The 26,029-nt window shown below is 53.4% G+C and overlaps 1 protein-coding gene across 2 annotated transcripts; it reads left to right on the forward strand.

The window, feature by feature from the left end:
- Positions 1-233: 233 nt before the first annotated feature.
- Positions 234-24,337, forward strand: Atp1a3 (ATPase Na+/K+ transporting subunit alpha 3). 2 transcript variants are annotated; one of them, XM_050127178.1, is made up of 23 exons: positions 234-381; positions 4,825-4,911; positions 4,993-5,052; positions 5,187-5,390; positions 7,933-8,046; positions 8,153-8,287; positions 8,908-9,025; positions 9,135-9,403; positions 10,680-10,878; positions 10,955-11,064; positions 11,150-11,284; positions 14,236-14,428; positions 14,661-14,836; positions 14,917-15,053; positions 15,846-15,996; positions 16,148-16,316; positions 20,297-20,451; positions 20,580-20,703; positions 21,967-22,112; positions 22,526-22,656; positions 23,195-23,296; positions 23,604-23,695; positions 23,922-24,337. In XM_050127178.1, exons 1-23 carry the CDS (start codon positions 376-378, stop codon positions 23,948-23,950), a joined length of 3,042 nt encoding a protein of 1,013 aa, XP_049983135.1. In that variant the 5' UTR covers positions 234-375; the 3' UTR covers positions 23,951-24,337. The 2 variants fall into 2 exon arrangements, with proteins under 2 accessions (XP_049983135.1, XP_049983134.1); XM_050127177.1 differs by having other exon boundaries at positions 241-381; positions 4,786-4,911.
- The last annotated feature ends 1,692 nt before the right edge of the window (positions 24,338-26,029 follow it).

Below are 26,029 nucleotides of genomic sequence, written 5' to 3' on the forward strand. Positions count from 1 at the left end.
GGGTGTCCGGGATCCCCACCCCCCACTGTGCTCAGCTCCCTGGTGGCGCCGCCACTTTGCAGAGACAAGGTTGGAGCGGTGGGGAGGAAGGGGGAAGTACAGCTGCAGTACCGGGGGCCGGGCCTCGGGCTGTCCGTCATCTTATAACCGCTCCTGATTGGCCGGCGCCGCCTCCCCCCGCGGGCGCGGGCATATGAGGAGGCGGAGGCCCCAGCCGCCGCAGCCTCTGTGCGGTGGGACCCACGGACCGACAGACGCACGCTCCCACCGCAGCGCGGGCGCTGCCGAGGCCCATCAGCCCGAGCCCGCGCCTGAGCCCGCCCTGCGGCCACCGCTTAGCAGCCCGTCCGCAGCTCTTCCCACGGAGCCGCCAAGATGGGGGTAGGTGCAGGGGTCGGCAGGGCACTGAGTGTGTGTGACATTGTGGGTTCAGTGACACTGGGTTGTGCGGGAGTTGGGGGGCTCCCGCATTCCTGAACTCTGGGGCCCAGTCTACGGGGACTCTCGTGCCGGCTGACCTGACCAGTTCGTGTGATGGTGTGTCAGAGAGAGCGGGTTACTGAGTCGAAGGGGGTCTGTGGCGCCTGTTGGTAGCTTTGTCTACGGGGGGAGGGGGCTAACCCTTAGCATCTCGGTTTGACCTTGTGCGGTTGCTCGTGCGCCCGCTTGAGTGCAATTGCTTGAGGGTGAATGCGTGCGTGCGTGCGTGCTCCCGACTCCCTCTAGCAGCAGGGTCTGCAGCCATCTGTGCCCTACCCCACTCCGTCTAAAAGCCTGCAACCTGCCTGGGTGTGTCTGAGAGCTCTGTTAGTGTGTCTAGGTGGCATTGAAGACCCCCTCCGCTGCCCGGGTACCCTGGCCCAATGGAGATAGATACAGGCTATGGGATGGACATGAGATGACCTCTCTTTCTCCTTCCAGGCCTGGATAAGGGTGATCTGCAGTGACCGACTTGGGGCTGCAGAGTTTGTGCGGGGGCCCTAATCTGGGGGGGAAATAGACATGAAGGCTGGGAGGAGGGGGAGGAGCAGGAGAAAATGAGTGACAGACAAATGCCTGGCTAAGGGTGTACAAGCACAGCCATGTAGTGGTGGGGGGCGCTTGCATGCCTGGCTGTGTCCTTGCCTCCGTGTCCGTGTGTCCTTCTCTCTGTCTGTGCATCTCTCCAGCAGATGCAGTCTCCTCCCCTGACTGACCACCTGACCCCTGCTGCGGCCCTGGATTCCTCCCTGTGTGTCTGGGGTGGGACCTGGGGGGGTCTGTCAGGGAAGGCAGTGGATGGGTTGCGGGGCCACAGGATAAAGAGAAAGGGTCACCATGGGGGAGCCAAAGGGAACATGAAAGATGGGGAGAAAGATGGCGGATGGAGGCTGAAGGGCCTACGGATGAAGATGGGGGATGGAGCTATTGGTGTGGGGGTTGGGTGGGCAAGGGGGGGATGGGAAGGAGAACTAGGTGGAGGAGGATTAGGGAAGAAAGGGGGCGATGAGAGTCCGTGATGGCTTTCAGGTAAGTGGAAGCTGGGGAATGTGGAAGACTGGCTGTGAAGGGAGGGGTGCAGTGCTTCGGGCAATGGGGATGAGGTGGGGAAGGAAATGACTTAGATGTGGGGGAGACAGACATGGGCAGAAACCATGGGAGAGAGACACCGAAAAACAAACAAAGGGACAAGCCATGGACGCCAAGAGAGAGACTGAGGTGGCAGACAGAATTGGAAAGACACAGAAAGACAAAATGAGAAACTGAGGCTGACTTGGAGAGAGAGGGAAAGACATTTCTACCCAAACAATAAAGAAACAAACAAATAGCCCACCCGAAAGATGGGAAGAGGAGGCTGGGCTCAGCAGGTCGGCTGAGGTAGAGGTTTAGAAAGGACGTCACAGGTACCCTGGGGTGGGGGCAATGGCGTGCGGAGGCTGTGTGAGCCACGCAGGTGGAAGGGAGGCAGACCGCATGGGAAATGGCTAGGAGCCGCAGAGGCGGACTGCAGCAAGACAGGCATGTCCCCCACCCCTAGAGGTGCTCCTGCCCCGCAGTGTGCCCATCTGGTCTTCTTGCCTTCCTTGGGAAAGCCTCAGTTCTTCGTGCCAACAGATGGAAGCCACCCTCAAGGGAGGCTGGTCATGGCAAGGGCAAGCAGGAACTAAGGCTTGGGTTGCCAGGGGCGTGGGCGTTACTGTCCTTCCCAAAGGTCCAGGTTCCAGCCCTCCCTTCTCAGACAGAAGGGTTCTGACCCCCGTCCCCCTCCCTTAGACCCTGGAGGTCAAGCCCAGCCTCTTTCCTCACACCTAGGAGTCCAGGTCCCAACCCTTCTGTGTCAGGGCCCACACTGCAGCTCCCTAGGGATTTGGGAATGGGGTAGCTGATTCCCCTATTTCTGCCAGACCCCATCTCTTCTTGTGCCTGTCACCCTTCTCACTTCTCCACCTTGACTGGCTATCCTCACATCCCTCCCTGTGCCTGCCTCATCTGCAGGGGTGGACACGCCACCCTGCAGCCCATAATTCAGGAGGGTGGAGGATCACCCCAAGTCTCCGTGCCTCCTTGTCTGAGGCGCAGTACTGCTGCAGGGCTGGCCAGGAGCCAAGCTCCCGCCTCCCCAGTGCACCCCCTCCTTGGAATTTCCAGGCTTCCAAGGCTGTGGCTCCTCCCTAGACTCCCAAGTCAGCCCTGGGTCTGGGGGCAGACCGCAGGCAAGTCGGATGGCTACAAGGTCACAAGGAGATTAACGCTGAGCTGTGCTGAGCCTCGGATCCCAGCTTGGCCCTGGGCCTGCGGGATCTGTCTGCAGCCCTCAGCAAGCATTGAGCCTCCGCCCACCAAGCCTGCCAGCCTCAGATGCCATGCTCCCCACCTGCCCAGGTCACCAAATCAGAATTCAGTCCGGGCCTAAGGCTTTTTTACCCCTTGCTCTTCAGTACCCCCTCCCAGTTCTTGCTCCTTCCTCGAGTCCTGACTGTGCAAGACTGCCTGCAGTACACAGCTGTCCTCAGAAGAATCAGAGTCACACCTTGCCCATTAAGCCCGTGACTACTGTTAGGTAGCACACTGCCTCCCACCGGAGCCTTTGTCCCAACTGTCGTCTGGAGTGACCCTTCCTCTCCTGATTTCCCTGGCCTCTGGGGGTCCCCCAAGATTGGCTGAGTCCTTTGAGGTATCCACAGTGTAGGAGACCGGCCAAGCAAAGAGCAGGAGAGACAGGCAGTGACCTCCATGGAGACCTTGCTTTGGAAAGTCAGGCGCCAAAGCGTACAGAAATCGAAATAAGTAGAGCAAGGAGAGAGACAGACAGACAGTCAGAGCTGGGTGTCCTACTCCTGCCTGGCAGCCAGATGTTTAAAATGCAGGAGCAGGAGGTCCACCAGGAATGGAGACTAGCCTGATCTACACAGTAAGATACCTGTGGGGGAGGGGGCAGGCAGGCAGACAGAATAAAAGCAGTCTAAGAAAGAAAGAGGGACTCTCTAGTTGAGACAGAGACACATAAAGGGATGGAGGCAGGAAGATCCCAGAGTGAGAGTAAGGGAGAAAAACTGACAGAGAGATTTAGGGCAAGATGGACAAACCAGAGGAGAGGTGACACAGGCAAGAACGAGGCAGTGACCCCAGGAAATGCCCTGAGGAGATAAGAATGATGGCACCGCCCCTGCAGAGCAAGACAACGACAACAGGGGCCCTCAGAGGTGACCTGAGATTTCGGCAGATGCCACCTGGGAAATAGAGGGGACCAAAGGCTCAGAGATTGAGTAATGAGATAATATCGGAGACAGATGGCAAGAGCCAGGGACAGAAAGACAGACAGCACCAAATGAGAGGAGAGACAAAGGAGAGAAGCAACCTCAGTGAGACACAGAGGCAGAAGGAGACGCGCACAAGCTAGCAAATAAATGCCAAACAGCTAGCAAGACAGAGCAGAGAGAAAGGCGGATGGAGGAAAGCCGCAAAGCCAGAGACAGCAGTCCAGGAAAGTTCAATTGGCCCGAGGAAAAGAAACAAAAGGATACATTGAATGCTGGGGCGCAGCTCAGTGGGCAGAGCGCTGGCCTGGCATATGCAAAGACCTGGGTTGGTTCCAGCACTGCAGAGCCGGAGGCAGGAGGAACAGAAATTAGCCTGGCTACATAGCGAGTTCAAGACCAGCCTAGACTGTGTGGGACCTTGTCTCAAAGATGAGCGTGCGCACACACACACACACACACACACACACACACACAGACATGGTGGTTCATGGCCATATCCAGAACTTGGAAGTTTGAGGCAGGAGGATTGTTATGAGTTCCAGTCTGTGATGCATAGGAACTTCTGGGACAACCTGGGCTTAAAAAACAAGACCCCATTTCTTAATTGTAATATTAATAATAATATTAATAAGTTAAAAAGGGACAGTGAGTAGGCTCAGTGGGCTAAGGAGTTTCCCTACTAGCCTGATGGTCTGAGTTTGCTTCCCAGGACATGGTGGGAAGTGATTCCTGCAGACTGTCCTATGACCACGCATACACTATAGCACACTTGCACATTAAATAAATATTTTTAAAAAACTGAAGTAGGGAAGGGGAGAGACCCATAGACATGAGGAAGGAGACAAACAACCTCAAGTCCCAGAGATACCTCTAACCAGACACAGTGAGGCGAACTAGATGAGACAAGTCTGGGGGGGGGGGGAGCGGGGAATTCTGGGAGATGCCCAAAGACACCAGAAAGACAGTGAGGCACGGAGAGGCCAGGCCAGAATGAGAGCCGGGCGCTGGGGGCCGGTGTCGCTCTGGAACCCCTTCTCGCCCGCAGTCTGGTGGCTCTGACAGCTACCGTGTCGCCACCTCGCAGGACAAGAAAGATGACAAGGGCTCGCCCAAGAAGAGCAAGGCCAAAGAGCGCCGGGATCTGGATGACCTCAAGAAGGAGGTGGCTATGGTAAGCGTCACCCCACCATGGTCCCGCCTGCCCAGAGAAACTGTGTGAGATTATGACAATCTCTCCCAAATCCTTCTCCAGACAGAGCACAAGATGTCTGTGGAGGAGGTCTGCCGGAAATACAACACCGACTGCGTGCAGGTGTGGAGGGGTGGAGCCAGGGCTCTGAGGGAGGAGGGCTGGAAGCTGGCAGTTCTGGGTCCTTGTGGGCGGTGGCTTTGATCTGGGGGGGGGCTTCTCTGGGAAGGCTCCCATATGAGTGCCTTGTCTTCTAGGGCCTGACACACAGCAAAGCCCAGGAGATCCTGGCCCGAGATGGGCCTAATGCGCTCACACCACCACCCACTACCCCAGAATGGGTCAAGTTCTGCCGACAGCTCTTTGGGGGCTTCTCCATCCTTCTGTGGATTGGGGCAATCCTCTGCTTCCTGGCCTATGGCATCCAGGCGGGGACTGAAGATGACCCCTCTGGTGACAACGTGAGTAGGCCCCCACACCCTGGCCACTGAGGAACACAAACACATCTGCCTGTCTAGACCTCCTGAGCCTCCTCACCTCTCACCACAATTACCCCTCAGAACACAAGATCAAAAATAAGGAAACCACTGCCCCAAACAGCCTGAGACAGCTGGGTGTGGCTCTGTCGTAGGGCATTTATTTGGCCAACTTTCATGGGGAGCTTGGCTCAGTCCTCTGCATTCATAGAGGACATGTGTCGCACACAGAGATCTGAGGCAGGGAGATTATGAGTTCGAATCCACCTAGGCTGCATAGGAGAATCCTGTCTCAAAAAAATGTTGGCTAGGGAGAAGACTTAATAGGTAAAGCACTTGCCATACAGCCTTGAGAGCCCAAGTTCGAATCCTCAGCACCCACATGAAGCATACACCATGGCACGCACCTGTAATACCAGTACTTCTGTGGGGAGATGGGGGGACAACAGGAGAATCCAGCCTGAAGTATGCAGTTGGGGTAAAAGAGAGACACAGGGTGAGAGCCATGGCTTAGTGACTACGAGTGCTTGCTGCTCTAGCCGAGAGCCTGGGTTTGATTCTTAAGCCACATGGTGGCTCACAAGCATTACAAGTACAGTTCCAGGAGATCCAGCACCCCCTTCTGGACTCTCAGCACCAGGCACACGTGGTGTGCACAGATACAAAAAACAAAACAAAAAAACCAAACAAACAAACCAAACAGCTGGGCGGTGGTGGCGCACTCCTTTAATCCCAGCACTTGAGAGGCAGAAGCAGGTGGATCTCTGTGAGTTCAAGGACAGCCTGGTCTACAGAGTGAGTTCCAGGACAAGCTCCTTAGCTACAGAGAAACCCTGTCTCAAAAAAACTAAAAAAGCAAACAAAAAGGCAGAAATTTTTTTTCAACTAACTAAATAAATAAATAAAAGAAAAAAAAGCAAACAAAAAACCAAGAGGCCCTCTTTTAAAGTGAAAAGTGGAGCCAATACCTAATGTCTGACTTCCACATATGCCATGGGGCATGCACACGTGCACACGCCCTGTTCACACGAAAGAATGCGTGAGCCCACAATTATTCAGTGTAAAAAAGGAAAGAAACTGCATAGTTCGGCTGGTAGAGTGGTTACCTAGCACACATGAAGGTCTAGGTTTGATCGCCAGCACCACACCAAACTGGGTGTAGCTGTGTGAGCCTGTTATGCAAGCACTGGGGAGGCTGAGGCAGGAGGATCAGGAGTTCACTGTCTGTCTGAGTGAGCTCTCAGAGACCTTGATTAAAGAGGAGAAAGAGGTAGGGAATGAACTAGAGTTCCGGCTTAAGGCTCTCCCACCTCAGCAGCTTTGGAGACAGGTGCCACCAGATGGTCACAGCCTAACAAATGACTAAAGATGAGGAGGAAGGTCAGGGTTCATCTAACTCCGCACAGGAGACAGGTGTGCGACAAGGCTGCTACAATTCTCATGCCTGTGATCACAGACACCCACACAACTACATAGGGATCGTCACGTGTATACAAGGAGTGAACGTGGAGAGTCCCAGTAAGAGGACACAGGTTCAAACCCAGTTACCCCATAGGAGGCACACACACAGGTGCAGATCTGCAGAGCCAGGCATGATGGCTAGCGCCTGTCACGTCGGTGTTGAGGAGGTTGAGCCAGGAGGATGAAAAACTCAAGGCCAGCTTGCTCTACAGAGTGAGTTCCAGGACAGCCAGGGCTACAGAGACCCTATCTGAAAAACAAACAAGAAAGCAAAGCCAGATATGGTGGGACATCCTTGAATTCCCAGCATGGTGAGGAAGCAGGAGGATCAAGAATTCAAAGTCATCCTCAGCTATGTGGCAAGTGCTAGACTAGCTTGGGCTATGTCTCAAAAAGGAAAATGGGAGAGGTGGGGTTAAGCACTTGCCCTTTAGGCCTGAGGACCTGAGTGCAAGCCCCAGAATTCGTGGTGGTGGCAAGCGCTTGTAACCCCAGTGCTGTGGAGGTGGAGGCAGGCTGAGCCCTGGAACCTGATGGGCTGGCAGCCTTGCCCACTTGGTAAGCTTCAGGACGTGAGAGACCCTGTCTCAAAAAAACATAAGAGGAGCCAGGCGGTGGTGGCGCATGCCTGTAATACTAACACTCCAGAGGTAGAGACAGGTGGATCTCTGAGTTCAAAGCCTGCTTAGTCCATAAAGCTTTTACACAGAGAAACTGTCTACAAAAAAAAAAGAAAGAAAGAAAGAAATATAAAAGGTACGGTGCCCAAGGGATGTAATTTGAAGTTGTCCTCTGGCCTCCATGTGTGCACGCCATGCACACATAAATGAAATGTAGTCATGAAAGAATAATAGTAATAATAATAGTATACACAAAGATACGCTGTAACGAAGCCTTAAGCACACAGTCCTGCAAATGCAAGGCGAGACCTGCAGGCGTACAGACAACAGACAGATAGACACACAAAGAGTAAGGACACAGATAGGTCCACAAAGATCCCTCGCAGGCCTGGGAGTGGAGGCGGGCGGGGAGTGTGCGTGACTGTCCTAACACCCTGTCCCCACAGCTGTACCTGGGCATCGTGCTGGCGGCTGTGGTGATTATCACAGGCTGCTTCTCCTACTACCAGGAAGCCAAGAGTTCTAAGATCATGGAATCCTTCAAGAACATGGTTCCCCAGGTGAGGAGGGCCCAGCACGGGGACAGAAGGACGTGGCCAGGTGGGCTGTGCCCAGGGACTCCCAGAAGGGGAAGTTCAAGGGCTGACATTTCTGTCTCACACCCAGCAAGCCCTTGTGATCCGGGAAGGTGAGAAGATGCAGGTGAATGCCGAGGAGGTGGTGGTCGGCGACCTGGTGGAGATCAAGGGTGGGGACCGGGTTCCAGCTGACCTTCGCATCATCTCGGCCCATGGCTGCAAGGTGGGTCAGTGCTCGAGGTTCCAGCACTGCTCTCCGCTCTCAGGACCGCAGAGGAAAATCCCGAGTACCTTCAATAGACCCCAGAGTTCCAGACCCCAGCCTCCTCCCTCAGACCCAGGGTCCAGCCCAGCCCTCTTCCCTCAGACCCAAGAATCCAGGCCCAGCCTCCTCCCTCAGATCCAGGTATCCAGGCCCTCCTCCCTCAGACACAGGAGCCCAGGCCCCAGCCCTCCTCCTTCAGACCCAGGGATCCAGCCACAGCCCTCCTCCCTCAAACACAGGAGCCCAGGCCCAGCCCTCCTCCCTCAAACACAGGAGCCCAGGCCCAGCCCTCCTCCCTCAGACACAGGAGCCCAGGCCCCATCCTTTCTTCAGACCTAGTAATCTAGACCCATGCCCATCCCACAAGAATTCTGAAGGACTTTAGACTTTAGGCCAGAGGTTCTATTCCTGCCTAGTGACCTTTTAGTATCCTACCTCCTGGTTTCACAGATGCCACAGGCCAAACAGGGCTCCCCTGCTTTTTTCTGTCACTTCCTGGGACAGGTTTTCCTCCGGGGCCCCTTGCTCTCTGTTCCCGGGCCTTGTGCAGAATCTTACCCGTGCTGCTCCATCCTCAGGTGGACAATTCCTCCCTGACCGGCGAATCTGAGCCCCAGACCCGCTCCCCAGACTGCACACACGACAATCCCCTGGAGACCCGGAACATCACCTTCTTTTCTACCAACTGCGTGGAAGGTGAAGGAGGGGCCCCAGGGGCACAAAAGGAGAGATGTGACCCAGAAAGAGGGGTACCTGCAGCCTTCTGAGTCCTAACGGACCCCAACCTCTCCCTTTGGCCCTACAGGCACCGCTCGGGGTGTGGTGGTAGCTACAGGTGACCGCACCGTCATGGGCCGCATTGCCACCCTGGCCTCAGGCCTGGAGGTGGGCAAGACGCCCATCGCCATTGAGATCGAGCACTTCATCCAGCTTATCACTGGCGTGGCTGTGTTCCTGGGCGTCTCCTTCTTCATTCTCTCTCTCATTCTGGGATACACCTGGCTCGAGGCTGTCATCTTCCTCATCGGCATCATCGTGGCCAATGTGCCAGAGGGGCTGCTGGCTACTGTCACGGTAAGGCTGAACCCCAAGGGAGGGGTACTGGGGCCAGGACCCCCTGAAACTGGAGCAACAAGTGCTCTTCCTGCTGAGCCGTCTCTCTAGATCAACACCTTAAAAAAAAAAAAAAGCCCACTTTATTTATGGGTCTGAGTGTTTTGCCTGCATATATGTGTGTGCCTGATGCCCTTCGAGATCAGAAGAAAGCATTGGATCCCCTGGAACTGGAATCACAGACAGTTATGAGCTACCATGAGGGTGTGGGGAACCAAACCTGTGTTCTCTGCAAGAGCAACAAGTGCTCTTAACCACTGAGCCACCTGTCCAGCCCTGCCCCTATTGCCTTTTTTTTTTTTAATATTTATTTATTATGTATACAATATTCTGTGTGCATGCCCGAAGACCAGAAGAGGGCACCAGACCTCTTTACAGATGGCTGTGAGCCACCATGTGGTTGCTGGGAATTGAACTCAGGACCTTTGGAAGACCAGGCAACGCTCTTAACCACTGAGCCATCTCTCCAGCCCCCCCTATTGCCTTTTTAAAATAATTTATTTTTACTTTATGTGCATTGGTATTTTTCATGCATATATGTCTGTGTAAGGGTGTCAAATCCCCTGGAACTGGAGTTACAGACAGTTGTGAGCTGCCATGTGGGTGCTGGGAATTGAACCTGGGTCTCCTGGAAAAGCAGACAACCACTGAGCCCCCTCTCCAACACCTCCCCCACACCATTGCCTTTTAATTCAACTTACAAAATTAGGATGTGCCCACTCATGGCAAAAGTGGAATAATAGCTTCTTTGTGTGTGTGCTGGGAATTGAACCTGGGTCCTCCGGAAGAACAGTCACAAAAAAAAAAAAAAAAAAAAAAAACCATTATGCCCTGACTGCAGCTTCCCCTCCCTCCGCTCCTCCTAGTTCTTCCCATTTTATTTTTTAAATTTTAATTGTTACTTATTTGGGGGCATTTGTGAGCTGCCTGATGTGGGTGCTGGGAGCCAAACTCGGGTCCTCTCTCAAGACCAGTATGTGTTCTTAGTCAATGAGCCGTCTCTCCAGGCCCCCACGTTAGCTGTTTTGAGTGTGAGTCTGTTGTACCTACTGCCTCTGAGAACATTCTGCTGTGTTTTGAAGCCATATCTGCACCTGTCAGTTGTTCAACCCCTACCACCCCAATATTTAACACTCACTCCACAGCCCTGGCCTGGGTGGTCTTCACAATTTGAGCTGAGGCCAGGCAGGTGAACTGCAGACCTCTGTACGGTTCCCCGTCCTTGCCCGTCCTCCAGGTGTGTCTGACCCTGACCGCCAAGCGCATGGCTCGCAAGAACTGCCTGGTGAAGAACCTGGAGGCAGTGGAGACCCTCGGCTCCACTTCCACCATCTGCTCGGACAAGACAGGCACCCTCACCCAGAACCGCATGACTGTCGCCCACATGTGGTTTGACAACCAGATCCACGAGGCCGACACCACTGAGGATCAGTCAGGTGGGTGGGAGCTCAGGGCGGGGACTGGGGCACCCGGTCCCAGAGGGCCTCGTGGCCTCACACGTGACTCCAATAGGGACCTCTTTCGACAAGAGCTCACACACCTGGGTGGCCCTGTCCCACATCGCCGGACTCTGCAACAGGGCTGTCTTCAAGGGCGGGCAGGACAACATCCCTGTGCTCAAGGTGGGTGCAGCTGCCTGCCCGCTCTGACCCCACACGTCCTCCCCCCTCCCCACATCTGACTGACCAGGCTTTCTGCCTGCCGCAGAGGGACGTGGCCGGTGATGCCTCTGAATCTGCCCTGCTCAAGTGCATTGAGCTGTCCTCGGGGTCTGTGAAGCTAATGCGTGAGCGAAACAAGAAAGTGGCGGAGATTCCCTTCAACTCCACCAACAAGTACCAGGTACAAACTCCAGCTCTGCAGACTGTGTGAGCCTTCCTGGATTGGTATGAAGAAATGTCTGTTTGAGCTGGGTGTGTTAGAGAACACCCGTGAGCCCAGCGCTTGGGAGGTAGAGGCAGGAAGATCGGGAGTTCATGGTCATTCTCAGATACATAGTGAATTTGAGGCCAACCTGAGCTACACAGGGCATGGTGGCACAGGCTGTAATCCCAGCACCGAGGAGGTGGAGGTAAGCGCATCAAAGCTATCCTCGACTACCTAGCGAGTTCCTGGTTAGCCTGGGCTACATGAGACCCTGTCTCAGACCAAGGAAACTATTTCATCCCTGTCTGGCTTGGTGAAAAGAGGGGATAATTGGGGTTCATGATAGGAAACGAGAGTGAGGAGTTACTTACAGGAGCGTGAAATGACTCAAAACAGCTGCATCACCAAAGACGGCCACCCCAGCATGGGTGATGACTCATGAAAACTGTGTTATTGGAGTCCCAACTCCAAGACAGCTGCGGGGACCAGAGGGAGGACTGGGTGTTAGCGGCCTGGCCACCATCATCACAGACCTAGCTGTCACTGTGGGCGAAAGCCTTCTGCGGGTCACCACGGGGAACTCGGCTCCACAATAGCACCCGTCATGTCTAGCTGCATTACCGCGTGGGGACTGCAAGCAGGGATTGCAGTTTCTCTATGATTCCCGGGTGTAGCCCCCTCTGTCCCGTTTCCTTGTGGCTTTGGGGCAAGATACTACTCTTTATCACCTCTCTGTTTGCCATCTGTAAAACCGAGGGGCGGTGATAGCCGGAGTGGGGGAAAGGAAGTGGCTGAAGCAGGAGGTAGAGGATGGGCCCTAGCCACCATCTCAAGCACATTCTCCAGAGAGTTTTTGAACCTCTTGGTCCTGTTTGAGGTCCTGGGGCATATGGGGCGGTGAGAGCAACACTGAGACTCTCCCTTTCTGATGCGGCTAGCCCTAGGAGATAACCCAAGGACAAGGGCAGGAAGGAGCCCTGCACGTTTAAAGGAAAGCACGTGCAGGCTGCAGGCAGCGGGCGTGGTAAAGGAACGAGGACAGGGCCTATAGAACCATGGGAGCCCTGGGGGTTGTGGGGGAGAACTGGAGATGACTTAGAGGCGGGCAAGAGCCATGACCGGAAGCAGAGGGAGGACAGGGCTTGACGCACGTGCTCGAGGACAGACAGTTTTGTGAGGCTCCAGCTCACATACCACGAGCATCTGTGTTAGTGTACCCGGACTTGGGCCACCACCCACAGAGACAATTTTAGATTGTTTTTTATCACCGCAGAAAGAACCCCCCCCCCCCCGCCCTCTCAGTTTCTGCCCACCCCTTCTCCAGCAAGCCCCACCCCCATCTCAGCAAACACTAACCTACTTTCTGTCTCTGGATTCACTTGTTCTCGCCGTCTCGTAGAAAAATGAAATCATGTAATACTTGGCCCTCTTAAAAACCCCTTTTATTTCACTCCGCCTCATTTTCAGGATCCACCCGCATGTCCACCAGAGCCTCACGCTTTTTAAAAAAATATATATTATTGTGTGTACGTGATGGCAGTGGTTGGTGTGGAGGTCAGATGACAACTTTGTGGAATTGGTTCTCTCCTATCTTTATGGAAGTTTCAGGTATTGAACTCGGGTCTTCAGGCTTGCACAGCAATCACCTCTACCCGTTGAGTCATGCCACCAGTTTCCTAATGACTTTGTTGTTTTTGTTTTTCAAGACAAGGTTTCTCTGTGTAGCCCTGGCTGTCCTGGAACTCACTCTGTAAATCAGGCTGGCCTCGAACTCACAGAGATCCACCTGCCTCTGCCTCCAGAGTGCTGGGGTTAAAGATGTGTGCCACCACTGCTACCTGGCTCCTTGTGACTTTTTAATCTATTTACTCTTTTTCTGTTTTCTGTGTTTCGAGGCAAGGTCTCACTCAATAACCCAGTCTGGTCTAGAACTCACTATGTAGCCCTGACAAGACTCAAACTCATGGTGACTCCCTACTTCTGCCTCACAAGTACTGTGGTGGCAGGTGTGAGCCGCCATGCCCAGCCGCTTTAGGAGAAAAAGTGTACGTCGTGTGACTATGTCATGTCTTGTTGATCCATTCATCTGTTGATGAACAGTTTGGCAGTTTTCACTGTTGACCTCTTTGCCGAAGTGCCTGCCGCACTTTTCACTGACTTATGGTTTCTTTTTAGCTTTTATTTTCTTTGGACTAGGAATGGAATCCAGGACCCTATGTTAGCAACTGCTTTACTTCTGAACCACATCCCTACCTTTTCTTGATGGATTCTATGTAGGGGGCTTTACTTCTGAGACACACCCCCAGCCCCTCACTGGGGGATTCTAGGCAGGGTCTCTACCTCTGAGCCACACCCCAGCCCCTCACTGGGGGATTCTAGACAGGGCTCTACCACTGAGCTACACCCTAGCCCCTCACTGGGGGATTCTAGGCAGGGGCTCTACCTCTGAGCCACACCCTAGCCCCTCACTGGGGGATTCTAGGCCATTGCTCTGCTGTTGAACTTTGGCCACAAACTGGCTGATGCAGGGAAAGTAGATGCAGGGATTCAAGTGAAGGTTGATGATAGCTGGATCAGGAGCAAACACAGCAGAGGAAAGTGAGAAGGAGTTGGATTCTAGGTACTCTTCGGGCAAGCTAATTGCTAGATTTGGGATGGCTGTACACTGAGTCTGGAAAAGGCAGAGAGAAAGTATATGACCCACAAACAGTTGCAATTTCTGTGAGAGAGAAGGACAGAGACAGGAAACGGTTGGACAGAGATCTCCAGGAGACTTGAGAAACAGGAAAAGGCCTAGAGAGAAGCTGGTCATGCTCTTAGCTGCCTGTCCTATCCTGACACGGGGAAGGTGTGCTTCCCTAGCTCAGTGCAGACAGCCTCCAGGTCTCCGCAGGCATGGCTTAGGTAGACCCCCTTCTCTGTTGCAGCTGTCCATCCATGAGACTGAAGACCCCAACGACAACCGATATCTGCTGGTGATGAAGGGCGCCCCTGAACGCATTCTGGACCGCTGTGCCACCATCCTCCTGCAGGGCAAAGAGCAGCCACTGGATGAGGAGATGAAGGAGGCCTTCCAGAATGCCTACCTGGAGCTTGGTGGCCTGGGCGAGCGTGTGCTGGGTGTGTCTTATGGGTGGGGCAGGAACAGGTCCGGCTCTAAGGACCCTTGGGGGCCAGAATGCACCATGAATGAATGAATAAGTGAATGAGGTCGTTGCTGAGAAATGAATGCGGGTTGACTCCCAGCTGTGTGGGGAGACTGCAGGGAATCCAGACAGCTGGGAGCAGGGGTGCGGACATGGTGGTCCTGAGGCTGGCACCTTCATATGCCCTTCCTTGTGCCCGTCACCAGGTTTCTGCCATTACTATCTGCCTGAGGAACAGTTCCCCAAGGGCTTTGCCTTCGACTGTGACGATGTGAACTTCACCACGGACAACCTCTGCTTTGTGGGCCTCATGTCCATGATTGACCCTCCCCGGGCGGCCGTCCCTGACGCTGTTGGCAAGTGCCGCAGTGCAGGCATCAAGGTTTGTCCTGGGGCCACTTGGATGTGAGGTCAGGGGCTGCTGCAGGAGGCCAGGCTGTCCCTGAAACACAGTGCTTACAGGTCATCATGGTCACCGGCGATCACCCCATCACAGCCAAGGCCATCGCCAAGGGTGTCGGTATCATCTCTGAGGGTAACGAGACTGTGGAGGACATTGCTGCCCGACTCAACATCCCGGTCAGCCAGGTCAACCCCAGGTGAGTGGCCTTGCTTCCGTCTAGGCTTGATCCTCAGTACTGCCCCAAACAGTATAAATACAAAGTAAAATAAAACCAGGTATGGTGGTATACACCTATAATCCCAGCACTCAGAAGAGGAGGCAGGAAGATAAGAACTCCATAGCATGGTCCTGTTTCCAAACACTAGAGGCTAGGAATATAGCTCAAAGACAGTGTTTTCCTAGAATCCCCCAGTGAGGGGCTTGGGGCATGGCTCAGTGGTGAGTGCTTGCCTAATAATAAAAGAGGCACTGGGTTCCATCCCCAGCACCACCCAAAAAAGGGTGGGAGGAACAGTTTACAAATAATGATATTTAAATATTTCTTTTTGAGACAGTGTCTCACTATGTAACCCTGACTGGCCTAGAACTTGTTATGTACACCAGACTGGCCTCGAGCCCCGACATCTGCTTGCCTCTACCTCCCATGTGCTGGGATGAAAGGCAAGTGGGACCCCATCTAGTGGTCAGGTTATAAATAATTATAAACAATTCCTCTCAACAGATTTGCTTTGTTCCCCTCACACACCCGTATTTATGTTTGGTTTTTCAGACTTACAGCTTTTCCATCTTTATACCGGGCTATAATTCTCTTCCCGTTGCTCCGCCCACCCGCGTGCCTCCATGTCTGGTCCTTCAGGCTTCGCTCTCTCTAACCTTACCATATCAGACTTCCTCCTCTGCCTCCCTGTCTGTGGTCTGTCCCTCTGTCTATTAGATGCCCCCAACTCCTCACCCTGGCCTTGACCACTGTTCCTTCATCTCTTCTCAGGGATGCCAAAGCCTGTGTCATCCACGGCACCGACCTCAAGGACTTCACCTCTGAGCAAATTGACGAGATCCTGCAGAACCACACGGAGATTGTCTTTGCCCGCACCTCCCCCCAGCAGAAGCTCATCATTGTTGAGGGCTGCCAGAGACAGGTGAGCTCTGAGGGAGGGCTGGGTCTGGGGGAGGAGGGCTGGGCCTGGATCCTGGGTCTGGGGGAGGAGGGCTGAGCCTGGATCCTGGGTCTGAGGGAGGAGAGCTGGAGCCTCAAGCCTGGGTTCTCACCCTGGCCCTTCCTCCTTCTAGGGAGCGATCGTGGCTGTGACTGGCGATGGTGTGAATGACTCCCCCGCTCTGAAGAAGGCTGACATTGGGGTGGCCATGGGCATCGCTGGCTCTGATGTCTCTAAGCAGGCTGCTGACATGATTCTACTGGATGACAATTTTGCTTCCATTGTCACTGGTGTGGAGGAAGGTGAGCGGTCTGGGGAGGGAGGGACGGGGTCACTGCTAGAAGCTTTAGGAACGGTGGCTGGGAGGGGGAGCAGGCCAGGTGCATCATAGTACGCAAGGCTGCAGGATGGCATCACGAGATGAGCTGCCGGCCTCGGTGTCCCTGCATCACGTGGCACGGGGCAGTGTGGAAGTATTGCAAAGTCCTGTAAATGCAGTCACCCTAGAGCAGAGGGTCCTGGGGGTGCAGAAGGCCCCTTCCCCTGATGTGAGCCGGGGTAGTCATCTTCCACAGTAGACAGGAACTAGAGTGGACACTGAGCCAAACGAGGGGTCCACAATGAGACATCCACTTAAAGGAGGCAGGGAAAATGTCAGCTCCTGCAGTGAGGTAAGGGAGCAGGTGTGGGGTACGGCTGGTGTGATGGGGGTCCCCACTGCAGAGCCAACCAACACCAGCCTCATTTCCTGGAGGAGCTAGAAGTAGCCACGAAGAAGGCTCGGTTATGTTTTATTATTTTAATCTGGTCATCAGCAATTATACTGATAACTACAGAAAATGCCAAAGAAAGCTAGAGTCGTTGTAAGCTCACTATCGAAAAGTAACAGTTCATGCTGGCATCATTTTTCTCCCTAAGTCTAGCCCCCATCTGAAATGTCGCTACTTGCTGGGTGTGGTGGCACACAGCTATAATCGCAGGGCTCAGGAGACTGAGGCAGGTGAATTGCTGAGTTCTAGGCCAGCCTAGGCTGTGAGTGAGACCCTGTTACACACACACAGAGGTCAGTACAATAACGAGCCAAGGACGTAGCTCGGAGGGGTTGCCTAGCATACGGAGGATTTGAGTTTCATCCATTGCAGAAAAAAAACAAGAAACAAAAACTGGCATAGTGGCTCACGCCTTTAGTCCCTGTACTTGAAGACAGAGACAGGTGGATCTCTGTGATTTGAGGCCAGCCTGGTCTACATAGTGAGTTTCAGGACAGCCAGAGCTACATAGTGAGACTCTGTCTTAGGGGGGGAAGTGCAGTCAGCCGGATATGGTAGTTCCACACCCTTAAATCCCAGAACCCTAGAGGCAGAGGCAGGAGGATTTCTGTAAATCCAAGGGTAGCCTGATCTACAAACAAAGTGAGTTGTAGACTAGCGAGAACTACTGTAAGACCCTGTCTCCAAACAAACAGAAAACCAAAGTATAGTAAAAAAAAAAAAAAAAACTGAGCCCACAGTGACAAACTGGATGCCATTAGCCCTTGTCTCCAGTACCCCAGAGAAAAGCACAGATACTCCTCTTGCCCCCTCTGCCCTACAGCTCTGCCTGGGCAGGACAAAACAGGCACTCCTAGGTGGGCTCTGCCTTTGGCATCGTACAGTCTGAAGGATGCGCTGTGGGTGGACTGGTTCCTGCTCTCAAGGCTAGGGAACACATGTTCTAAAACAGTCAACAAACAAGCTGTGTGTGGGGCTAAGAAGTCCACAGAACCCCAGTCCACGGTGCGGGTCTGGAAGCTGGGGAGGTCCCCAACCAAGCCTGTGTAACTTAGTGAACCTCTGTCTCCGAGTAAGTTACAAAGAACTGGGGGAGAGAGGGAGAGAGTACTTTACCTTTCAAGGGCAAGAGGCTGGGGAGGAAAGGCCAACAGGGGGAAATTCCAGGTACTGAAAGTCCAGCGAGTGGCGTGTGACATCCCCTGTCATGGCCACCCAGCTGCAAGGGACCCGTTTCTTCCTCACACATGGTGATGTATAGTGGGGCTTTCTTGACTCAGCCTTTTACCTGGGAACATTTTAGGGTGAGGAGCAAATAGCTTCATTGAAGGAAAATGACCTCCACATGGGGACGTCGGGAGTCAGAGGTCTTTGGCACAATGAGGACTGTTGTTTTGTTTAGTTTTGATAGGGTCTCAGGCTGCAGTCCAGGCTGACTGCAACTTACTGTGTCCCAGACTGGTCTTGAACTCACAAAAATCCTCTTGCGTTAGCCTTCCGAGTGCTGGAATTGGTGGTATGAGCCTCTGCACCTGCCTGGGTTTAACAGATACATAGAAAGATAAGAACTGCACATATTACCCAGGTGTGCTGGTGTATGTGCATAATCTCAGCACTTGGGAGGCCGAGGCAAAAAGATTTAGTCTCTAGGCCCTTGAAAATAAAGAGAGGCCTGGAGAGATGGTTCGGCCGTGAAGAGTGCATGTTGCTGTTGTAGAGAACCCAAGTCTGGCTCCTAGCATCCATGCCAGGTAGGTCACTGTCTTTAACTACACCAAGGCTCCAGCGCCCTCTTCTGGCCTCCACAGGCACAACATCCATCCACCCACACACATAAAACAGCTGGGAGGTGTAGTGAAGAATGCCTTTGATCTCAGCACCCAGGAGTCAGAAATAGGCAGATCTCTGAGTTCGAGGCCAGTCTGGTCTACATAATGAGCTCCAGGACAGCCAGGGCTACATAGTGAGACCCTGTCTCCAAAAATGACAACAAGAAGCCAGGCATGGTGGCACATACCTTTAATCCCAGCACTCAGGAGGCAGAGGCAGGCAGATCTCTGTGAGTTCGAGGCCAGCCTGGTCTGTTACAGGGTGAGTGCCACGACAGGCTCCCAAGCTACACAGAGAAATGCTGTCTCGAATAAACTAAAAGATAAAACAAAACTGAACAACAACAACAAAAAAATCCAAACGAACAAATACTAGCTGTGCTTGGTGGGATATGCCTATAATTCCAGCTCTTGCGAGGGAGATCAGAAGTTCAAGTCCTGTCCAGGTTACATGAGACTCTCAAAAAAAAATTGTAGTTCCTAATGGATGGACATGTGATATTTTGATATATGTATGTGTCGGTTACTGGTTAGTCATGTTAAACACATTGTGTAGTATGACAACTTTGTATCTGGATATTTTTTAATTTTATTTTGAGACAGGTCTCCTTGTGTGGCCCTTAGATTAAAGGACTGTGTTATCAGACCCAGCATCCGCACCCAGTTTTTTGTTTTGCTTTGTTTTTTAATGTGGAGCAAGGTTTGAACCCAGGGCCTCGTCCATGCTAGGCAGGCACACACTACCAACTGAGCTACAGGCCCAGCCCTATGCCTGACTTTTTTGTTTGTTTTGTTTTGGTTTGTTTTTGTTGTTGTTGTTGTTTGTTTGTTTTTGAGACAGGGTTTCTCTGTAGCTTTGGAGCCTGTCCTGGAAGTAGCTCTTGTAGCCTAGGCTGGCCTTGAACTCACAGAGATCCAACTGCCTCTGCCTCCTGGGATTAAAGGTGTGCACCACCACCTGGCTAACCTGACTCTTATCACTCAGTTTAATACCTCAGATTTGCCTGTGAGTTCTTGCATTTGTGGCTCCTCCCTTTCCTTCCTGTGATGCTTCCATAACTTAGCCACTACTTGCCTGCCATGGACTTTCAAGTTGGCTCTGGTTTGAGACTATTTTGAGTAATGCTATCATGAACATTTGTGAACTTGGCTTCTGGTGGACATAGCAACTGCTTCTCGGGTATAAACCTGGAGGAAGAGTTTTTGGGTTGATGGGGGTAAGGACGTTTAAGCCTACCAAACAGGCTCTCCAAGGGGTACTCTGATCAGAAGTGTGTATGCAAATGTGAGTGGGTGAGATGAGTTAGATAGGATGCGGGGGGGGGGGGGGGGGGGGGGGGGGGGGGGGGGGGGGGGGGGGGGGGGGGGGGGGGGGGGGGGGGGGGCTGGGGTATAGTTCAGTGGTAGAGCCGCTGCCCAGAATCCTCCAGTGAGGGGCTGGGGTATAGTTCAGTGGTAGAGCCGCTGCCCAGAATCCTCCAATGAGGGGCTGGGTTGTGGTTCAGTGGTAGAGCCGCTGCCCAGAATCCCCCAGTGAGGGGCTGGGGGTGTGGCTCAGTGGTAGTCTTGTATGGCATATAGGAAACCTAGGCTCAATCTTCAGTACCTCAAAGAAAAAAAGCAAGGACAAGGACATGGGGCTCCAGTGAACCCCAAGTTCTAAGTCTGCTCCTCCCCTTACAGGCCGCCTGATCTTTGACAACCTGAAGAAATCCATCGCCTACACTCTGACCAGCAACATCCCTGAGATCACACCCTTCCTGCTCTTCATCATGGCCAACATCCCACTGCCCCTTGGCACCATCACCATCCTCTGCATTGACCTGGGCACCGACATGGTAAGCTGGGCTGCCACCTAGGACGGGGGTGGGGCCACCCTCAAAGCATGTGCTCTCTCTCTGTCTCTGTGTCTCTGTCTCTCTCCCTCCCACCCCCCACTCATACAGCCCGTCTCTCTCCCATCCAGGTCCCCGCCATCTCCCTGGCCTACGAGGCTGCTGAGAGCGACATCATGAAGAGACAGCCCAGGAACCCACGCACAGACAAACTGGTCAACGAAAGGCTCATCAGCATGGCGTATGGGCAAATTGGTGAGGACTGGCTGGGACTCAGAGCCGTGTGCTAGCCCAGCAGGATGGGATGTCCCTGGTTTGAGGGCTCAAAGCGTGAGGGGGAGGCTTACATGACCCGGCTTCTATTTCTGGGGGTCACATGGGCAGAGCCCTAGAGAGTGAGTCCAGGAAAACAAAGCCCACGGGGCTTGAAGCCACCAAGTTTGGACTTCTCTTAGCTGTGTGTTTGTTTGTTTTTGTTTTGTTGCTTGTTTGTTGTGGTTTTTTAAAGTGTCTCAAACAAAACAACCCAGACTGGCTTCCAACTCACTATGTAGGCAAGAATAGAATAACCCCGAACTTCTGATCCTCCTGCCTCCACCTCCCAAGTGCTGGGAATACAGGCGTGTGCCACCACACCCAATATTTACTGGCTGTGGATTAAACCCAGGGTTTCCTTGCTTGCTAGGCAAGCGGTCATTCGGCCAGCTGGACTGCACCCCGAACCCTTTTCCTTGTCATGTTTTCTGTTATTGTTTTGTTTGAGACAGGGTCTCACTGTAGCTCTGGCCGTCTGGAACTAATAGGTCCTTCTGTCTGTCCACCCTGAGAGTTCCTGGGATCATGGCCATGTCCAGAAATTAGCGTCATCATCTTTACTGTTTTGCTTGTTTGTTTTGGTCTCGTTATATAGATCAGGTTAGCCTTAAACTCACAGAGATCTGCCTGCTTCTGCCTCCCAAACTCTGGGTTTGTGCTGGGCACACACCACCACACTGGTGATTTTTATTAGTGTTTAACCTAGGGCTTCCCACATGCTAAGCTAGTACTTTACCACAGAACCACAGCACTAGCCCTCACTCACTGGCAGATCCCAGGCAGGTACCCTGCCACAGTTATGTCCCGGTCCTCCTACTTGTTATTTTGAGACAGGGCCTCACTAAGTTGCTCACGCTGGCTTTGAATTCATCGTGTAGTCCAGCCGGATCCTGAGCATATGTTCCAGCCTCCTAAATAGTTGGGATCAACAGGCCTGTGGCACTTACTGGTTCCAGGATATTTAGAATATTTGGGCAGCCTGAGTCCCATAGCAGTGTGCCGGGGGGCGGGGGGAGTCATCCATCTGGATAACGCCCTCCCCAAGTCCCTGCCCCCCCCCCGGGCCTGGAGATGACTTGGCTTAGGCAAGATAACCAAGTAGCCCATAGACTATTGTAATGTCCTCAGGGTCATTGGGGGAGTACCAGGCATGCTGCCAGCTCCCGCCTCACCCTCCCCTCCTTCGGCTCCCTTCCCCCACAGGGATGATCCAGGCCCTTGGAGGTTTCTTCTCTTACTTTGTCATCCTGGCGGAAAACGGCTTCTTGCCTGGTAACCTAGTGGGCATCCGGCTGAACTGGGATGACCGCACCGTCAATGACCTGGAAGACAGTTACGGGCAGCAGTGGGTGAGTGGAGCTGGGCATCGAGCCTCAGGACCAGATCAACAGCTAGTTCAAGTCCCAAGCTGGCCTCTCTGCCCTGAGGGCACATCCCACCGCTCTCCCTGAATGAGGGACCTCCCAGAACCCTCTGCAAAGCCCAGCTTGGGCTTTCTTTCATATCTCCGTCCATCCTGTCAAAGTCTGGCTGCTGTTTGTCCTTCATGGACACCCCAGGGTGCTTGGTTCCCGGCAAACGTTAAGGCCCCCTAATTCCTTGTTCTTAGAACACCTGTGTCTTCCTGTGCTCCCATGAATCTAAGAAGGAAGGGGCATTTGAGGCCCTGGAAACCCCGTGGAGGGGCCAGGGCAGCGAAGGACTTGGAGGCAGTTACAGGACACCACTCCCCCCCCCCCCCGTGTGTCTCTCACTTCTGCAGACATACGAGCAGAGGAAGGTGGTCGAGTTTACCTGCCACACGGCCTTCTTCGTCAGCATCGTGGTGGTCCAGTGGGCTGACCTGATCATCTGCAAGACCAGGCGGAACTCCGTCTTCCAGCAGGGCATGAAGTGAGGGCCTGCCTGCGGCTGGACCCCCTCCCTCGCTCTGAGCTTAGGGAGAGCTCTGGGCCTCCAGATTTCACTTTGTTCAACCATTGCTCCCATGAACCTGTCCCCCCTCCTCTGTCTTTCTCTTTCCCCATCTCTCCCTCCTTCTTCCTCCCTCCCCCTTTCATTTTCTTTCTTATTGAGACAGTGCCTCGGCATTTAGCTCAAGCTAGACTCAAACTCATGGCAATCCTCCTGCCTCAGCCCCCAAGCCATTGGGTCACATGTCTATGTCACCGTGTCTGGCTGGCTGTCTTCTGTCATCCATCCGTACACCCCTCATTGTCTCTTCCCCCGTTTGTTTCTCTGCCTGGGTCCCGCCCTCTGCCCCATTGCCTCCCACCCCTCACCCCGCCCCACTCCCCGTGTACATCATTGTCAGCTGGGGGCGCAGAGTCTTGCTCCGTCTGGTTTTCTACTCATGTCTGGGAGACTGTGGCGCAGGGGAGCCTGGTGTAGGCCTGCTCCACATCTGGTCCTGTCTCACCTGTGCCTCCAGGAATAAGATCTTGATCTTCGGCTTGTTTGAGGAGACGGCCCTTGCTGCCTTCCTGTCCTACTGCCCAGGCATGGATGTGGCCCTTCGCATGTACCCTCTCAAGTGAGTGCCCAGGGCCACCCAGAAACTCCACACTCTCACGCCCTCTACAGCCGCGGCCTCAGCCTCCAACTCTTTTACCCCGCTCGCCCTGTCTCTCTGGATGTTCCTACTCTATCCCCTGTTGCCACCCCTGTTCTGATGCCGCCAAGTCTCCCTACCCTCACAGAGGGGCACTCTGCAGACCCCAGGCCCTGTTCAGGATCCAGGGCATTCCTCGGAGGCACCAAAGATCCTGGGAACTGGCCAAATGGTCCCCTCACGCCTGGGGACATCCCTCACGTCCCCTCTTCCCCTTTCCTCTCTGCAGGCCCAGCTGGTGGTTCTGTGCCTTCCCCTACAGTTTCCTCATCTTCGTCTACGATGAGATTCGCAAACTCATCCTGCGCAGGAACCCCGGGGGTGAGGGCCGCATGGCCAGGGGCACAGAGCCTGGGAGGGGAAGCTGAGACGAGGTCTGTGTGCTCAGGCTGCTCTTGAACTCATGGCCCTCCTAAGTGCTGGGACGACAGGCCTGCCACCACACCTTGTTTTCTGTGTCACTGTCTCTTCCTCTGTCCTTGCGTGTATGGCTGGCTCTCTTGTCTGTCTTCCCCTCTCACTTTGTCTCTCTTCTCTGTCATTCCAGGTTGGGTGGAGAAAGAGACCTACTATTGACCTCAACCCACCACGGCGTCGCCCACATCTTCCCTGCCCCCAGTCCAGGACAGCCCACTCTGGCCCCCCATTTTGTACTCTGGGGGGAGGGGCCTTCTCTCCCCATGGCCCCCCTCTCTCCCTGTGGCCCAGTCTCCTCTCCCACACCTTGGTTACCTCCCACTTTACCCTCTCTTCTCCCTCTGGCTGGCTTCTCTCCCCCCACAGCCCCTGCCTCTCTTCCTCCCTTTTCTGTGTCTCTCCCCTCTCCCTCGCGACCATGCCCTTTATTCCCTACCTGGGCTCTTTTTTACTCCCCTCAGCCCCGCCCCCTGGCTGATGCCATTTCCGGTTCTAATTCTGAACAATTATCAAATATATCAGTGGGGAGAGAGAAGCTGTGTGCCTGTTGTGCTTGCCAGCTAGTGCCGGGGGCAGACGGGGCACCCGCTGCCAGTGCCCAGTGCTGGGTGGCTCACGTGAGCAGCCTCGTCAGTTTACCTCGTAGGGGTGCCACAGAATCTTCTGCGGTGCAGGATCATGGATTTTGGATTCTAGGGAGTTCTCAACCCAATGGATTACGGACAGGGAGTGAAAGAGGCTAGGTGAAAGGTACAAAGGATCTTCTTCGGAAAAGTCCCCAAGGGAGATCAAGGGCTGGTGGTGGTGACAGGCCCTAAGTGATGCCCCTCATGAACAATGTCCTAGTCTTCGGTTTGAGGCCCTGGAAGGGGAGGTGACTCACTGAAGGTCACAGAGCTACAAATGGAGAAGCTGACAAAGGACTTTGGCTGAGGTCATCCAAGCTCTAGGTCACTGTGCTCAGCTCCTCTGTCACCGACGTCAGCTTGCACACTTTCACACCAACAAGTGCACAAACAGAACATGAAACCTCAGGGCTGCAGAGACGGCTCAGTGCTTCAGAACAATTCTGCTCCTGCGAGGGACCCAGGTTCCGTTCTCAGTGCCCGTAGAGACTCACAAGCTTTCTGTAGCTCCAGGTCTGGGGCTCTGATGCCCTCTTGTGGCCTCTGCTGCTGCCAGGCATGCAAGCCGTGCACAGACATACCTGCAAACAAATGTGTATACACATAAAAATAAATTAAGCCAGGCACGGTGCAAGTAAACCTCTATAAGTTTGAAGACAGCCCAGTAGACATAGTAGGTTTTAGCTAAGGCTACATAATGAGACTGTGTCTCAAAAAAATTTTTTTAAGATTTTATTTATTCAATGTATAAATTTTATTTATACAATGTTCTACACCTGCAGGCCAGAAGAGGGCACCAGATCTCATAGATGGTTGTGAGCCACCATGTGTTTGCTGGGACTTGAACTCAGGACCTCTGGAAGAACAGTCAGTGCTCTTAACCTCTGAACCATCTCTCCAGTCCTCAAAAAAAATTTTTCAATTATAATTTTAAAAAACTTTAAGAAAGTGTGTGTGGAGGTGTGCATCTGCAATCCCAGCCCTGGCTAGGAAGAAGCAGGTGACCGTTGCCACTCACTGGCCAGCTTATCAGTGAGCTCCAAGTTTAGTAAGAAACCTTGTATCAAAAAACAAGATGCTGCCAGGATCTTTAATCCCAGTACTCAGGAGCCAGAGGCAGGAGGATCTCTGTGAGTTGAAGACCAGCCTTGTTCTACACAGTAAATACATATGCACATTTACCCACATGTGTATGTGCACACACAAGTACCACACATGCACACACATTTGTGACTAGGGCATGGCTCAGCCATAGAACACTTGCCTAACTTGTGAAAAATTGAGGGTTCCCTCCTTAGCGTAAATAAGTACAATCTATAATTCAATACCAAAATAAAGTATCTCTGTAATCACCGCCCAGGTAAAAGTACAGAACTTTTCTACCCACCTAGGAAGCGTCTCTCCCTATGTCTGCTGGCTCTTCTGTGACAATTGCTGGGATTAATCTGTCATGCTGACTTGTCTGTTTTCCTTTTTCTGTCATATTGAGATTGAAACTCAGACCACACAAGGCAGAGGCTCTACCACTGAGCCACACCCCAGCCCCTCACTGAGGGATTCTAGGCAGGGGCTCTACCACTGAGCCACACCCCAGCCCCTCACTGGGGGATTC

The sequence above is a fragment of the Alexandromys fortis genome, unplaced genomic scaffold, assembly GCF_014885135.2.
Source record: "Alexandromys fortis isolate MF-2015 unplaced genomic scaffold, M_Fortis_MF-2015_v1.1 scaffold_262, whole genome shotgun sequence".
NCBI classification, from domain to species: Eukaryota; Metazoa; Chordata; class Mammalia; order Rodentia; family Cricetidae; genus Alexandromys; species Alexandromys fortis.